We start from the raw sequence: 13,317 nt of genomic DNA, 5'->3' as shown, positions 1-13,317 counted from the left end.
TCTTCTCTCACCTCGTGGAGCAGCCTGGGGAATATTCTGTCAGGCCCTGGGGACTTATATTACCTTGAGATTCATTTTCTTGCAGGCATCTACAGGAAAATAAGGAAATACAATAGAATTAATGAAAAACTATACATAAGACAGACAACCATATGAACAAAGAAGACAAATTGCACATATAATATATACAGTCGGCCCTCCTTATCCGTGGCAGATTGGTTCCGGGACCCCCATGGATACCAAAAAACGCGGATGCTCAAGTCCCTTATATAAAATGGTGTAGTATTTGCATATAACCTACGTACATCCTCCTATATACTTTAAATCATCTCTAGATTACTTATAATACCTAATACAATGTAAATGCTATGTAAATAGTTGTTATACTGTCTTGTTTAGGGAATAATGACAAGAAAAAAAGGGGTCTGAACATGTTCAGTACAGACACGACCATCGTAGCTCTTCTGGGAACACTGATGCCGCCTCGGCATCAGCCGATTCCCATTCTCCCGTGATCTTTAAGTTCTTGAGGCTGTAGCGCTTTACATAGCTAGCCAGCCATCCCTTACTAGCTTTAAATTCCTTCCTCTCACTCACAACATAAGTAGCGAACAAATGAGATGCGAGATGAACAATGCTCAAACAACGAGTAATACTTTTAACCATCTCTAGATTCCAGTACTTATAATACCTAACACAGGGGAAATGCTATGTAAATAGTTGTTATACTGTCTTGTTTAGGGAATAAGGATGCTTTGGAGGAGGCTCAATAATACTAAAGTCAGGATCTGTGGAGGTTGAGGGCTGAGGACCACTTCAGCAAGGGACATGCCACTTCTCAAAAGATCTAAGATTGCTACTTTCTCCGTGAGAGATAGCACTTTACCTTCCTCTTAGCCTTTGAGGAATTGCTTTGACCACTTAATTGCTTTTTAGTAGCCATTTTTTCACAGAATGAGACGTGAGGCAAACAATGAGTGCTGGAGAGAGAACTTCTGGGTTTTCCCGATCTGCGGTTGGCTGAATCAGCGCATGTGGAACCCGCATATAAGGAGGGCCGACTGTATTATACATAAGGACTGTATTATACAGTATACATAATACTGTACCTGTATTCTTCTATCTGCATATCTCAGATGTATTGTATGTTTTTAAAATAAGAAATCTCACTTACAAAAGGACTGACTGCTCATTGTAGTGATCAGGTTTCTTACTGATCCTAGCAATGTAACAGTCAGGTCCTGCGTCTAACTGCAAAAATTATGCATTTTCACCTCAAGAGAAAAAATGGGTCCATACTCTTTGTCAGTGAAACACTTGGGGAGGGCATGAGATTCAACGTCAGTTAGGTAGCCAGTTAGCACCTATCTTACATCTACAAAAACTGATGGAAGGGGACGGATTTCTCACTTCTTTCCCAGCTGGTACACACAACCCAAGTGACCTCATTGTGAATGCACCTGAAGATGGTTATGGACTGGGATGGACAGCGTTAAGGGGGAAGAGTGTATAGTCCTAACTGACCCAGCTGCTCTTTCTCTGTCCTTCAATACCTCAAGATTACATTTGGTTTTTCTTGCAGATGTTGCACGGTCCTCTCACAGACAAATACAAAACAGTGCATGGTCTGGTAGACCGGAAGAGTGGTACGGTCTTCAGTGCAAAACACAAGGCAGAGAGCCTTCGGGATGAAGCCAAGGACCTGCTGAGGGATGCGCAGGACAAGTTGAAGAGGCTGAATGGTGAGATGATACCACATGTACTTTCAAAGCCAGAATCTTGAACTGTTTGTGACCTTTCTCATGCAAGTTCCTGCACCTACTAAGCACTAAGCACTGGTCGGATTTCACTGAGAAAGAGACATCATAGCTGTCATGGACAGTGGTTAAAGTGGCTATAACTCAAACTAAATAGGTTTAAGACTCAAAGAACTCTTCAGCACAGAAACAGGCTTTTTGGCCCATCTAGTTCATGCTGAACTGTAATTCTGCCTGGTTCCATGGATCTGCACCCAGACCATTGCCCTCTATACATTTCCCATGTATGTACATATCCAAACTTCTCTTAAATGTTACAATTGAACCCACTTACACCACTTCCACTGGCAGCTCATTCAACACTCACAGCACCCTTTGAGTGAATATTCCCCTTAAATATTTCACCTTTCATACTTAACCCATGATCTCTTGTTGTAGTCTCTCCCAACCTCTGTGGAAAAAGGCCTGCTTGCGTTTATCCTGTCTATACCCCTCACTGTAAACAACACAGGCCTCACCATTCCCCACGGTAACATTTACCCTGTCTATACCCCTCACTGTAAACAACACAGGCCTCACCATTCCCCACGGTAACATTTACCCTGTCTATACCCCTCACTGTAAACAACACAAGCCTCACCATTCCCCACGGTAACGTTTACCCTGTCTATACCCCTCACTGTAAACAACACAGGCCTCACCATTCCCCACGGTAACATTTACCCTGTCTATACCCCTCACTGTAAAAAACACAGGCCTCACCATTCCCCAGGGTAGCATTTACCCTGTCTATACCCCTCACTGTAAACAACACAGGCCTCACCATTCCCCAGGGTAACATTTACCCTGTCTATACCCCTCACTGTAAACAACACAGGCCTCACCATTCCCTAGGGTAACATTTACCCTGTCTGTACCCCTCACTGTAAACAACACAGGCCTCACCATTCCCCAGAGTAACATTTACCCTGTCTATACCCCTCACTGTAAACAACACAGGCCTCACCATTCCCCAGGGTAACATTTACCCTGTCTGTACCCTTCACTGTAAAAACACAGACCTCACTATTTAAGAGACATTTGGACAGAGCTGTGGTTGGCTTGATAGTGTAACAGTTAACATAATGCATTATAGTGCCAGTGACCTTTGTTCAATTCACCCTGCTGTCTGTAAAGAGTTTGTAATTCTCTGACTGTGTAGGTTTCCTCTGGGTGCTCTGGTTTCCTCCCACATTCCAAAGACTTGAGGGTTAGAGTTGGCAAGTTGTGAGCATGCTATGTTGGTGCCAGAGGTGTGGTGACAGTCGCTGGCTGGTGTAATCCTCAGATTGTGTTGGTTGTTGACATAAAGAATGTATTTCTCTGTATGTTTTGATGTATGTGTCACAAATAAAGCTAATCTTAAATATTTGGATAGGGGAGGTTTAAAAGAATATGGAACAAACTCTGGGAAAAGGGACAAAGTCAGGTAGGCACCTTGGTCAGCATGGATGAGGTGGGCCAAAAAGCCTGTTTCTGAAATGTATAATTCAATGTCTCTGCTGTCCCTCCGTTCTGGATCTGGTGTACTCCTGATCCTCAATTCTTCGCAACCATCTCAGCGGTACAGTAATCTTTATTTGATTTAGAGATTTAGCAGTGTAACAGGCCCTTGTGGTCCAATGAGCACATGTTGCCCAATTACACTCATGTGACCAACTAACCCACTAACCCATACATCTTTGGATTTTGGGAGGAAATGGGAGCACCCGGAGGAAAACCACATGGTCACAGAGAGAAGGGACAGACACCTTAGACAGTGACAAGAGTTGAACCTGAGTCACTGGCACTGTTATGGCATTATGCCAACCACAACACTACTATACCACTCATGATCTCTGGAATTCTTTCTACACCTTACTGTCTCTCTTAACTCCTTAAAGCATGCTGTTGATGAGACTTCTGGGCATAAGTCCTATTTTCTTTAAGAAGTATTGTTTGGTGTTGATTCTATGTTATAAACCTGCAGTTCATTGTTCTTCCAACCTTAACTGGATGAATTTTCTCCTATCCAACAGTTCTTGAGATTCAGTATGAAAAAAATGAGAAGATTTTGGAAGATAAGGCGCGACAGCTAGATGGTCTAGAGGAGAAGATGAAAGACATTTTAAAAGCCATTAAACATCAGATTCTCATCTACAACACCTGCCAGTGAATGACAATAAGTGTGTATAATCAAGCCTGTACGGTATCCACAGTATCACAAGCACTCAGCTGTTCAGATGTAATGTTTATACTGCAGATTAATGATGTCTCATCACATTCTGGTTTTTCTTTAGTGCATGTACCTCTCCCCCACTGCCCCAACACAAGCCCTCTGGCATCCCAAGTGCCCTGAAGACATGGAAATCCAGGAGTTTGGGCCAAACACAGGAAAATGGGACTACCTTGGATAGGCAGCTTAATGGTCATAGACCACTTGGGCTGAAGAGTGTTTCTATGCTGTTCGGCTCTATAACTACAATCTGATTATTTCAGTGTGAAACAGTGGAAGCAGCCCAAGAGCCCTGTAAAAATCTAGCTTCAATGTCGCCCATAGTATATGCCCTTTGGTATTGTGCTGACCTTTTAACCTACTCCAAGATCAACCTAATCTTTCCCACATAGCCCTCCATTTTTTTTGTCATCCATTTGTCTATCTATGAGTCTCTAAAATGCCCTTAATGTATCTACTTCTACCACCACTCCTAGCAGGGCATTCCACAACCACCCAGTGTAAAAAACACCTCTGATATCCACCCACCCCCATATGTTTCTCAAATCTCCTTAAAATTATCACCATCATTATGTGCTGTGTCATATGACATGGGAGACCATGGCCTTTGACCATGATTGTTATTAGCAAATTGTACAACAGTAGTTCAACACTGGCGCCTTCTGGGCTATGTCTTCGCAAGATAAGTAAACCCAGCCATTGTCAGTACTCTTCAGAAATTGTCTGCCTGCTGTCAGGACTTGTGGTATGCACCACCTGCTCCCATGGCTCCATGTCATCCTGAAGGGAGGGTCCTTACTCAAGGATGACCGTCAGGCTAAAAATGATTCACCCTTGCCTTAGAGTCTCCGACTCTCCACTTGATCTGTGCCTTGTCACCCTGTACATCTCTATCAAGTCATCTCTCATGCTCCTTCACTCCAAAGGGAAAAGCTCTAGCTTGCTCAGCTTATCCTCATGAGACATGCAAATCTCCTCTGTACCTTCCCTGCAGCTTCCACATCCTTCCTGTAATGAGGTGACCAGAACTGAACACAATACTCCAAGTGTGGTCTAACCAAAGTTTTTCAGACTGCAACATTACTTTGTAGCTCTTGAACTCAATCCCCTGACTAATGAAGGCCAACATTTCATACACTTTAACACCATCAACTTATGCTGCAACTTTGCCAGATTGATAGATGTGAAGCCCAAGATCCCTCTGGTCCTCCACAGTGCTAAGAATCTTTCCATTAATCCAATACCCTGCCTTCAAGTTTTACTTTCCAAAGTAGATCACTTCACAGTTTTCCAGATTGAACACCATCTGCTACTTCTCAGCCTAGCTCTGCATCCTGTCAATGTCCTGTTGTAATCTGTAGATAGATCATTGAAGGCAAGTTTTAATCAAATCCAATATCCCAAGACATTTGTCAGGTCTTAAAATTTGGTGTGAAAGAGGAGTAGGGAGGGGAAAATATACAAGTGAAATATTCTTTTCCAGATCTTCTGAATCTCTGTAGTCAATTCAACCAGCAACCTGTAATTAATGACTTTATCGATCCCAATATTGGTTAATTCAGAGTAAGTGATGAGGTTTGTTATTTCAGACTTGCTCTTGCCTTTATTATAATAACATCAGATATTGACAGAGATTATTCAAATGGGAAGGATCAGCATCTTCCTTTCACTAATGTTTAGAAAGAATTATTTTCCCTTGGCAATTCAGCCTTTAAAAACACAAGGTCCAGTAGTTCTTTTTTGATGGAAACTGAGTTTATTAATTCTTAACTTGGCAGTGGTGGTAAGAAAGCCTTTTCAGAGACAGATGCCCAGAGCACCCATTCCTTTCATAACTCATTTCCCCACTTTCCTAACCATTCTAATCTTTCTCTACTTAAGGAAGGCAAATGTGGAACATAGAACATTGAACATAGAATAGTACAGCACATTACAGGCCCTTTGGCCCACAATGTTATGCCGACCCTCAAACCCTGCCTCCCATATAACCCCCCCACCTTAAATTCCTCCATATACTTGTCTAATAGTCTCTTAAACTTCACTATTGTATCTGCCTCCACCACTGACTCAGGCAGTGCATTCCACGCACCAACCACTCTCTGAGTGAAAAACCTTCCTCTAATATCCCCCTTGAACTTCCCTCCCCTTAACTTAAAGCCATGTCCTCTTGTACTGAGCAGTGGTGCCCTGGGGAAGAGGCGCTGGCTGTTCACTCTGTCTATTCCTCTTAATATCTTGTACACCTCTATCATGTCTCCTCTCATCCTCCTTCTCTCCAAAGAGTAAAGCTCTAGCTCCCTTAATCTCAGATCATAATCCATACTCTCTAAACCAGGCAGCATCCTGGTAAATCTCCTCGGTACCCTTTCCAATGCTTCCACATCCTTCCTATAGTGAGGCGATCAGAACTGGACACAGTACTCCAAGTGTGGCCTAACTAGAGTTTTATAGAGCTGCATCATTACATCGCGTTTCTTAAACTCTATCCCTCGACTTATGAAAGCTAACACCCCATAAGCTTTCTTAACTACCCTATCTACCTGTGAGGCAACTTTCAGGGATCCGTGGACATGTACCCCCAGATCCCTCTGCTCCTCCACACTACCAAGTATCCTGCCAAGAACAATGCACTGAGTTCAAGATGGATCTTTCCATTAAATGTTTCTTATTCTAAAGATATGCAAACTGCTGAACAGCTGATGTATTGTTGACTTGGGAACCTTGCTTTTCACCTTCAGCTCAGCAAAGCAAGATCCAAAACACTAAATGCCAAAGTAACTTGTTAATCTTCCTCCGAAGTAGATGGAGAATTGCTAATAAATTGATCTTCAGATATTGAACTTATTGTCAAAATCAGAATCAAATTTATTTGTCACTAATCCATGAAGTGAAATATTTTGTTTTGCAGCAGCAGTACAGGGAAAAGATAAAAATCTATAATTACAAAAATCAATAAATACTGCAAAAGGGATTACCATTCATGGATTAATGGACCATTGAGAAATCTGATACAGGGAATGAAGCTGTTTCTGAATTGTTGAATGTGTGTCTTAAGACTCCTGTACCTCCTTCCCAATGGTATTGATTTTTGTAATCTATAGACTTTTATCTTTCCCCTGTACCGAGAAGAGGGCATGTCCTGCATGGCGAGTGTTCTTACTGGTGGATGCTGTCTTCTTGATCATGACCTCTTGAAGATGTCCTTGATGACTGGGAGGGCTCTGCACATGTTGGAGTTGGCTGAGTCTGCATCCTATCTATATCCCGTGGTAACTATGACAACCTTCTACACCATCCACAACACTTCCAACCTTCATGTCATCTGCAAACTTACTTGGTCTTGCTGACATTATGTGCACGATTACACCACTCAACCAGCCAATTTATCATCTGTACACATCCTCATCGCATTCTACCAACACCTGGTCCTGACACACCCAAGAAACAAGGAAACTTGCGTCAGAATTCTGTTTCTGGATTTCAGTTCAGTATTCAGTACTATTGCCCTAAAGACGTTAGTGAACAAACTCCTATTTCCTCAATCTAAATACATAACTGTGCAACTGGGTGTTGGACTTACTAACAAACAGACCTCAGATATTCAGGATGCACAACTGCTCCTCCCTTTTCGCCAATGACTGGTGGGGCTCATCACCGACAATGATGAGAAGGCCTATGGAGTGGAAGAGTTCAAGACCTGATGCCAAGCAAATAACCTCTTTCTCAATGTCAACAAGACAAAAAAGATGTTCACTGACTTCAGGAGAACTTGCACCACTCACTACCCACCGTGCACCAACAGCAAAGCAGTGGAAACTGAAAACAGTTTCAAACTTGGGAGTGCAATTCTTGCAAAACTTCTCATGATCCCAGATCACGTTCTACACTATCAGGAATGTTTTGTAACTCCAAAACATAAAACTAATTGAAAGAAAAACACGGAGCCCAGAGATGTGTGTGATTAGTTTCATTTTCACTTTAGCAGGATGTGGTGTATGCCAGTCACTTATTTTTACATATAACCTGTAATGCTTAATCAAACAAAAGATTTACAAAGTTAGGGAACTGGAGATGCAACTCAATGACCTTTGGCTTGGTTATGGAAAATGAGAAGCTGATTGATAGGAGCTACAGGCAGGTAGTCACACTGGGGCCACAGGAGACAGATAAGTGGGTGACTGTCAGGAGAGGGAAGGGGAGAGCATCAGATAGCAGAGAGCACCGCTGTGGCCATCCTCCTTAACAATAAGTACTCCATTTTGAGTACTCACAAAATGCTGGTGGAATGCAGCAGGCCAGGCAGCATCTATAGGGAGAAGTGCTGTTGACGTTTCAGGCTGAGACCCTTCATCAGGACTAACTGAAAGGAAAGATAGTAAGAGATTTGAAAGTGGCGGGGAGAGGAAATTGCAAAATGATAGGAGAAGACCGGAGGGGGTGGGGTGAAGCTGAGAGATGGAAAGGTGATTGGCAAAAGGGATACAGAGCTGGAGAAGAGAAAGGATCATGGGACGGGAGGCCTGGGGAGAAAGAAAGGGGGAGGGGAGCACCAGAGGGAGATGGAGAGCAGGCAGAGTGATGGGCAGAGAGAGAAAAAAAAAGGGAGGGAAAAACTAAATATATCAGGGATGGGGTAAAGAGGGGCATTAACGGAAGTTAGAGAAGTCACCTTAGAGTCAGACACCTTATATACTGGCTGGGTAGCCTCCAACCTGATGGCATGAACATTGACTTCTCTAACTTCTGTTAATGCCCTTCTTCCCCTTCTTACCCCATCCCTGAGATATTTAGTTTTCTCCCCCTCCCTTTTTTTTCTCTCTCTGCCCATCACTCTGCCTGTTCTCCATCTCCCTCTGGTGCTCCCCTCCCCCTTTCTTTCTCCCCAGGCCTCCCGTCCCATGATCCTTTCCCTTCTCCAGCTCTGTATCCCTTTTGCCAATAACCTTTCCGCCTCTTAGCTTCACCCCACCCCCTCCGGTCTTCTCCTGTCATTTTGCATTTTCCCCTCCCCCCACTACTTACAAATCTCTTACTATCTTTCCTTTCAGTTAGTCCTGATGAAGGGTCTCAGCCCGAAACGTTGACAGCGCTTCTCCCTATAGATGCTGCCTAGCCTGCTGTGTTCCACCAGCATTTTGTGGGTGTTGCTTGAATTTCCAGCATCTGCTGATTTCCTCGTGTTTGCCATTTTGAGTACTGTTGGGAGGGCAGCCTACCTGGGGGGAAGCAACTGTGTCCATGCCTCTGGTATTGAGTCTGGCCCTGTGGAAGAATGGGGGGGAAAAGTGGCAGATAGAATACAGCATTGGGAAATGTATGATAATACATTTTGGTAAAAGGAACAAGAGTGGACTATTATATAAATAGGGAGAAGGTTCAAACATTAGAGATGCAAAGGGACAGGAGTCCTTGTGCAAAACTCCCAGAAGGTTAATTTACAGGTTGAGTCTGTAGTAAAGGCAAATGCAATGTAGGCATTTATTTCAAGGGGATTAGAATATAAAAGGAGATAATGCTGAGTGTTTATAAGACACTAGTCAGGCCACACTTGGAGTACTGTCAACAGTTCTGGGGTCCATATCTCAGAAAGGATGTGTTGTCATTGGAGAGAGTCCAGAGGAGTTCATGAGGATGATTCCAGGAATGAAGGAGTTAACATGTGAGGAGTGTTTGGCAGCTTTGGGCCTGTACTCACTGGAATTTAGAAGAATGCGGGGGGGGGGGGGGAGGTTGAGCAGGGGTTCTGATTGAAACCCATTGAATATTGAAAGGACTAGACAGGATGGATGTGGAGAGGATGTTTCCTATAGTGGGGGTATCCAGAACTAGAGGGCACAGCCTCAAAATTGAGGGGTGACTCTTTAGAACAGAGGTAAGGAGTAATTTCTTGGGTAGAAAATAGTAAATCTGTAGGATGCTCTGTCACAGACTGCGGTGGAGGCCAAGTCTGGGTACATTTCAGGTGGAAGTTGATCGTTTCCTGATTGGACACTGCATCAAAAGGTAAGGTGAAAAGGCAGGTGTACAAGGTGTACAAGGATCTGGGATCATCCATGATGGAATGGTGGAGCAGACTCGATGGGCTGAATGGCCTAATTCTGCTCCTATTTCTAATGGTCTTATGGTGTCAGTCTGAAACATCAACTGTTTATATTCACCTCCATAGACGCTGGCTGACCTGCTGAGTTCCTCCAGTAATTTTTGTTGATAGTGACATTTGTTCATTAAACCCCTTTTTACTGAGGGACTCTAGAAAAATGACTGGTTAGCCCCTTGCTAACAAGCCAATTGAGAAAACCTCCTTTCTCAAACTCCATACATCTAGGGTCAATATGACTTGGCTCCCACTAGACTGGGAGAGCTGGGATGTTTTGACCACGTGCACCCCAATCTGAGTGAATACTGTGTAAATGCTGTCCACCAGCTATCACCCGTCAGTGAGAAATAACAGATCATACACTGTATACAATTATAAAAAAGGTGAATTTATGAATGTCAATCAAAAAGAAAAAAAACAACGGGTCCATTATAAATAAAACAAATATGCACAAAGTTGGATCTCAGATCTTCCAAAATCTGGAGGTGTCTTTGTACTAACAATACCAATTCCTACTCACTCTCCAGCCAGTGTTGCTAGTCCTAGGGCCGCCTTGATAGTTAGAAGCCCCCAATCCCCAACATCGTAATTCCTATCGGCCAGCGTGAAGCGACAGGAAAGAAAGGCACAAGGGTGCAGCAGGCTATCCGGAGACGAGCGCTGAGAGAGGACAGCTCCAATGCACCCACCTCGGCTGAGAAGGGTCTGGGTGTTCAGCAGTGGGGCAGTGGTGAAACGTCACTTTAAATCATCCCAGTACACCAACACCTCAAGCAAGTTCGTGGCCTCAACAGTCTTCTCCATGACATGTTAGAAAGTAGCCAGTGATCCTGATATGCCCTGAGTCATTCTTTCAAACTGAAAGAATCAAATGCACATATGAATCCCATCTTTTCTTTGTCAGCTTCACTCACGGGTATCTGATAATACCCATTCCTTAGGTCCAACATGCTGAATCATTTTGCTCCACTCAGGCAGGCCAGTGCATCCTTGATTCATGGAACAGTCTGCTGGTTAGGGACTCTACATCAGTTTAGTGTCCAATAGTCAACACACATTCATACTTTCCCATTCTTCTTCCTCACCACCATTATGAGTGATGCATAGGGACTCTTGTGACTGAATGATAATCCCAGCTTCCTGCAGTTTCAGCACATGCTGTCGAACGTCTTCCACCTCCATAGGTGTTAATCGTCCAGACCTTTCTAACAGGGGTGTCCTCCGTCACTCGGATGTTGTGACGAGTACTCTTGGAGCAACACACATCAAACATCAGTAGAAAAGTTATCCTTGAACTTTAACATCTTCTCCGTTAGTCTCCTTTTCCAATTTTTAGGTACTGGAGAGTTACCAAAGTTGAATGACTTGGCTGTCAACTTCCCTGATCCAGGAGATTGTCTCTCTCCTGGTTTTCTCACAGGAAAGCTAGCCATTACAGTCACAGGGAAAAAAATGTGCTATTGACATCCTTTACCTGAGGGTGATCTCTCTCTCCAAGGTGTTCCTGACAATCACTGTTGTCCTGTTAATGTGTACAGCCAATGGTTTCTGCGGTTCAGGCCTCACCAGTACCCCAGCAAGTGAGCTTGACTCCTCTTTGTGATCTTACAGAGCACCTACCAGGAGGGCTTCGGCATCAGGCATTCCAGGAAATTTGGGGTTTCCTGTAATTCTAGCTACTTCCCTAGGCCATAACAAGACTGGTTTGGACTGGATGTACCACACAGTTCCTCATTTGTGCTAATCATCCAGTTTAGGATGAGCTTGTACATTCTCAAAAACAGCTCTGAATGAACAAGGTTTTCAGAAAGCTCTCTCCAATTGTCTCCTTGCAGGCTCCAACTAACCTCCTCACAATAGGAGTCTTTGTCTCCAAAAGAATGGAAGCTTCACCCTTCTCAATCAGGTCCAGATGGACCAACACCAACGTATCAAGGGCCTCAGCTACTCCAAGATCTGCTTCCGAAAACTCCAGCTTCAATGACAAGAAACCATCTTATGGGTAGACATCAGTACCAGAACCCCAAAGCTCTAGTGCACTGAGTGGTGTCAATGGTAAATGTGTCAAATACTGGCTGTAGAAGGATCTGTGCAGTAGAATAACCTGAGAACCTGTGTGGAGTATGGCTCTGGCATAAATACCCTTGATCCAAATGAATACACTGGAGCTTAGCCCCACTAAGCTTTCGGGAATAAGGGTTCACACGTGTGAGTCCCTTGATACATTGATTTGTACTTATTCCCCCTGAGATGCCAGGCCCTTCCCTCATTGGGTCCCTCTGGTTTCCCGACTTCCTCTTCTGCTTTAGTAACGATTGGTTCATTTTTCAAAAGTTTTCCTATCCTTCATGCTTCTGCTTGAAATGTCCATCCTCACCACAGTTGTAACAGAAAATACCAGTTGTTCCTCTGGTCAAGGGACCCCACCCAGTAGCAGCCCTCTGCTTATTAAGTCCCTCCAGTGGGTCTGACTCCCTATTGTCATACTTGGTGGCAGCACCAGCCAAGATACCTCGTTTCTAAAATCTTTCATGAAATCCTGCAAAGCCCTAGCTTGTCTGGCATCAGGGGTTGCTTCAGCAACAGAGGCTACTGAGTACTGTGCCCTGCTGACAGAAGCCTCCCACTCCATCATGTTTTACTCCTCCCATACTTCCCTGATCAGCTCAACAAGTGAGGGGGGGCAGGCGCATCTTTCCAGACATTCATGTCACATGACTCTGCGCCCTTCACCACTTGGTCCATCCTTAATTGATTCCTATCAGCCTGTGGAATGGTCCCTTTATGGCAGAAGCAAAGCAGCTGCCTCTCTAGCCGAAAAATGTAGGCAAACAGTTTCTCCCCTTCCTGCTGGATCATGCTCCTGAACCTCATTATCGGCTCCGGTGGGCTTCTCATCGTGCCAAAAACACTTTCTAGTGCTTGCATGTAGCCCGCAGAAGTGGCAAATGGGACCTCACCTCCTCAGCAACTGGACCTTTTAGACTCCCTACCAGTCACTGTCTTTTCATCTTATCAGAGCACTGCCACTCATCCAGTAACTGAAAGATCTGCTCTGCCCAAGTCTCATATTCCTCCTCCCCTCAGGAGCTGGCTTCACTCTCGAGAACATTCTCAGCCTACCATAACTTCAGCTCTCTGCCGGTGCACTTTGGCATTTATCCACCAGGGAGGTAGTTGCTGAAGCCAGCTCAAAGTCTTCACTGCCG

The 13,317-nt window shown here is 44.1% G+C and overlaps 1 protein-coding gene across 1 annotated transcript in view; it reads left to right on the top strand.

Moving 5' to 3' along the window:
* The window catches only part of lamb2 (laminin, beta 2 (laminin S)), a 225,365-nt gene extending 218,514 nt beyond the window's left edge, over positions 1-6,851 (top strand). The window contains exons 32-33 of the mRNA XM_059943867.1: positions 1,583-1,742; positions 3,815-6,851. Coding sequence (XP_059799850.1) covers positions 1,583-1,742; positions 3,815-3,951 — 297 coding nt within the window. The 3' untranslated portion in view covers positions 3,952-6,851. The remainder of the gene's footprint in view (positions 1-1,582; positions 1,743-3,814) is intronic.
* The last annotated feature ends 6,466 nt before the right edge of the window (positions 6,852-13,317 follow it).

The sequence above is a fragment of the Hypanus sabinus genome, chromosome 19 (genome assembly GCF_030144855.1).
Source record: "Hypanus sabinus isolate sHypSab1 chromosome 19, sHypSab1.hap1, whole genome shotgun sequence".
In the NCBI taxonomy this organism is placed as follows: Eukaryota; Metazoa; Chordata; class Chondrichthyes; order Myliobatiformes; family Dasyatidae; genus Hypanus; species Hypanus sabinus.
The sequence above is the reverse complement of the archived record's forward strand: the minus strand, read 5'-3'. Positions and strand labels throughout refer to the sequence as shown.